General features: G+C 36.1%; 1 protein-coding gene across 1 annotated transcript in view; it reads right to left on the bottom strand.

Annotated features, from left to right (window-relative positions):
* The window catches only part of LOC107679144 (MAM domain-containing glycosylphosphatidylinositol anchor protein 1-like), a 181,564-nt gene that overhangs the window by 59,933 nt on the left and 119,371 nt on the right, over positions 1-2,260 (bottom strand). Inside the window, exon 14 of the mRNA XM_016474603.1 lies at positions 1,966-2,127. Within this exon, the coding sequence (XP_016330089.1) occupies positions 1,966-2,127 (162 nt within the window). The remainder of the gene's footprint in view (positions 1-1,965; positions 2,128-2,260) is intronic.

Raw genomic sequence — 2,260 nt, 5'->3', positions numbered from 1 at the left:
CTAGTGCTTGCCGTAGCAGTTGCAGCTTGCTTCAGAAACCCTCCACCTTCCCCAGCTCCACCTGCATAGATCTGCTACGAGGTGATTCATGTATGCTATATGGGGGTTATTTCATGTATGTTATATTTGCAGCAGCAATATTTCTTACATACTCACAGTAGCATGTTGTGGATGTATTGGCAGTAGCAAGTCTCGGTATTTGCGTAGCAGATCTATTCCGCCAAGACCAAATACATTAACATTTTCATGTACATTACCATGTCAATCCCTCCGAGAGTTGTCATGACAGAACTAAACGGTTTTGGATCCCATTTACTTTAAATGTATAGATGGAAAACACAATGGAAGTCAATGGGAACCAAAACTGTTTGGTTACCAATATTCCTCAAAATATCTTCTTTTGTGTCCAGCAGAAAAAAGAAAGCCATACAGGTTTGGAACAACATGAGTGGGAGGACACAGTGACAGAATTTTCATTTTTGGGTGGACTGTCACTTTAAGATACCTACTTTTGGTCAAATCCTGAGTGGCCGTTCACACAGGACGTGTTCTTGCACAGAAAAGCAGCCAAACGCAGTGCAGAGGAATGGACCACAAGGTCTCAAGGCACATTTTTAAATGATGAACTTGATTTAACCTGACATGAAGTGGCAACAGTCACAGATGCCCACTTAGCGCATGTTGCCATTAAACAACAATGAAAATGTCGCGCAGACGGATGCTAGAGCGTGTCCTATGTGAAAGGCCCCTAAGGCAGCATTGCATGTTTCCTTAACATAGAAGACGATACCATAATGCATTGTGACGAGTGAAAAAAAAAATCCACCCAAGATGGAAGATGAGCAAGATAAATCCTTTTGACTATGTATATATACTTATACTATATAACATACTTCATTTCACTCAACACTGGAAAGTATATACTGTACATTATCGATCCAAAGTTTGGAGTTGTTAAGATGAAAAGGTCTTTTATGCTCATCAACACTGCAATTTTTATTTTTATAAAAATTCAGTAAAACATTGTAATGTTATGAAATATTATTACAATTTAAAACAACCTTTTTTAATTTAATTATAATTTGATATGTATAGACCCTTCAGAAATTGTAATATGCTGACTTTTTTATGATTTTTAATGTTAAAAATAAGTATTATATATAATAGTTTGTAAAAACCATGATACTTTCTTTAATGATAACCATGATTCTTTAATAGAACGTTTGATCAGAATTGATTTACAAAACAGAATAATTTGTAACATTTTAAATGCCTTTACTGTCACTTCTGATCAATTTAATGCATCCCCAATCAATAAAAGTATTATTACTTTTAAAAAATCTTACTGGCCTCAAACTTTTGAATGGTAGTGTATATAAAATTGTTAATCTAATTACAAATTGACTATTGTATCCGATATTGTTGTGCTATGTACTTTCTCTTACAATTACTACAGTGTGGCACTGAATGATGTGCTTGATCAGCTTAAATGTGCCAGGAAGAAACACACACACACACACAAGACTGCTTGGAGCTGAGAGAATAGACAGATGTCACTTTGAAACACAGCTTAATGTTTTAACAGTCACGATAAATAAGTAATGGATGTGTGGATGACATCACTTCTCTCTCTCTGACTGTCTGTGTCCTTCATTGTCTTTGACCTTCTAGTGAACACTACTCATAAAGCACCGTACTTTCCCTGACAGATTCAGCTCAATGCTGCAGTAGAGGAGGACACTTTCAGACAAACCAAACTCAGATTTTTCAGGGAAACAACATCATCCAGCCTCCAACCTGTCATATAGAGACTACTTTCCACTATTCAATCAATTCTCCATGAGCACAACAGTAAAAAATCAGTTAACCAAAGTAAAACAGATTTCAAACATTGACTTTAAGTCAAGAATTTAAATGTTTTTGTCTTTCTCAGAGTGTGAATTCAAACCAGAGTTAAAGGCTCACCAATATGTTTTCCGTTCATGTGGTAGTAGAAGGAGACACAGTAGGGGGTTCTGGTGGTCCCTGTTGGTCCTCGGGCTGCCGTAACATTGTACAATGGAGAGAGAAGACGAGCTCGATCCCCGGCCTGTCGTGGCCGTGACGTCTCAATATACATGTAGTAACCTTTATTGTAGATGGAAAGTATAAAACGAGTTAACACAAGGTTTTTCAAAGGGCAGAAGCTTTCACAAAATAAATAATAATAATACATACAGAAAAACAAAACAAAATAAAATAAAATAAAATAAAATAAAAT

Source organism: Sinocyclocheilus anshuiensis, unplaced genomic scaffold, assembly GCF_001515605.1.
Source record: "Sinocyclocheilus anshuiensis isolate Anshui unplaced genomic scaffold, SAMN03320099.WGS_v1.1 scaffold300, whole genome shotgun sequence".
NCBI lineage: Eukaryota > Metazoa > Chordata > Actinopteri > Cypriniformes > Cyprinidae > Sinocyclocheilus > Sinocyclocheilus anshuiensis.
This window is presented reverse-complemented; position numbering and strand designations above follow the sequence as displayed.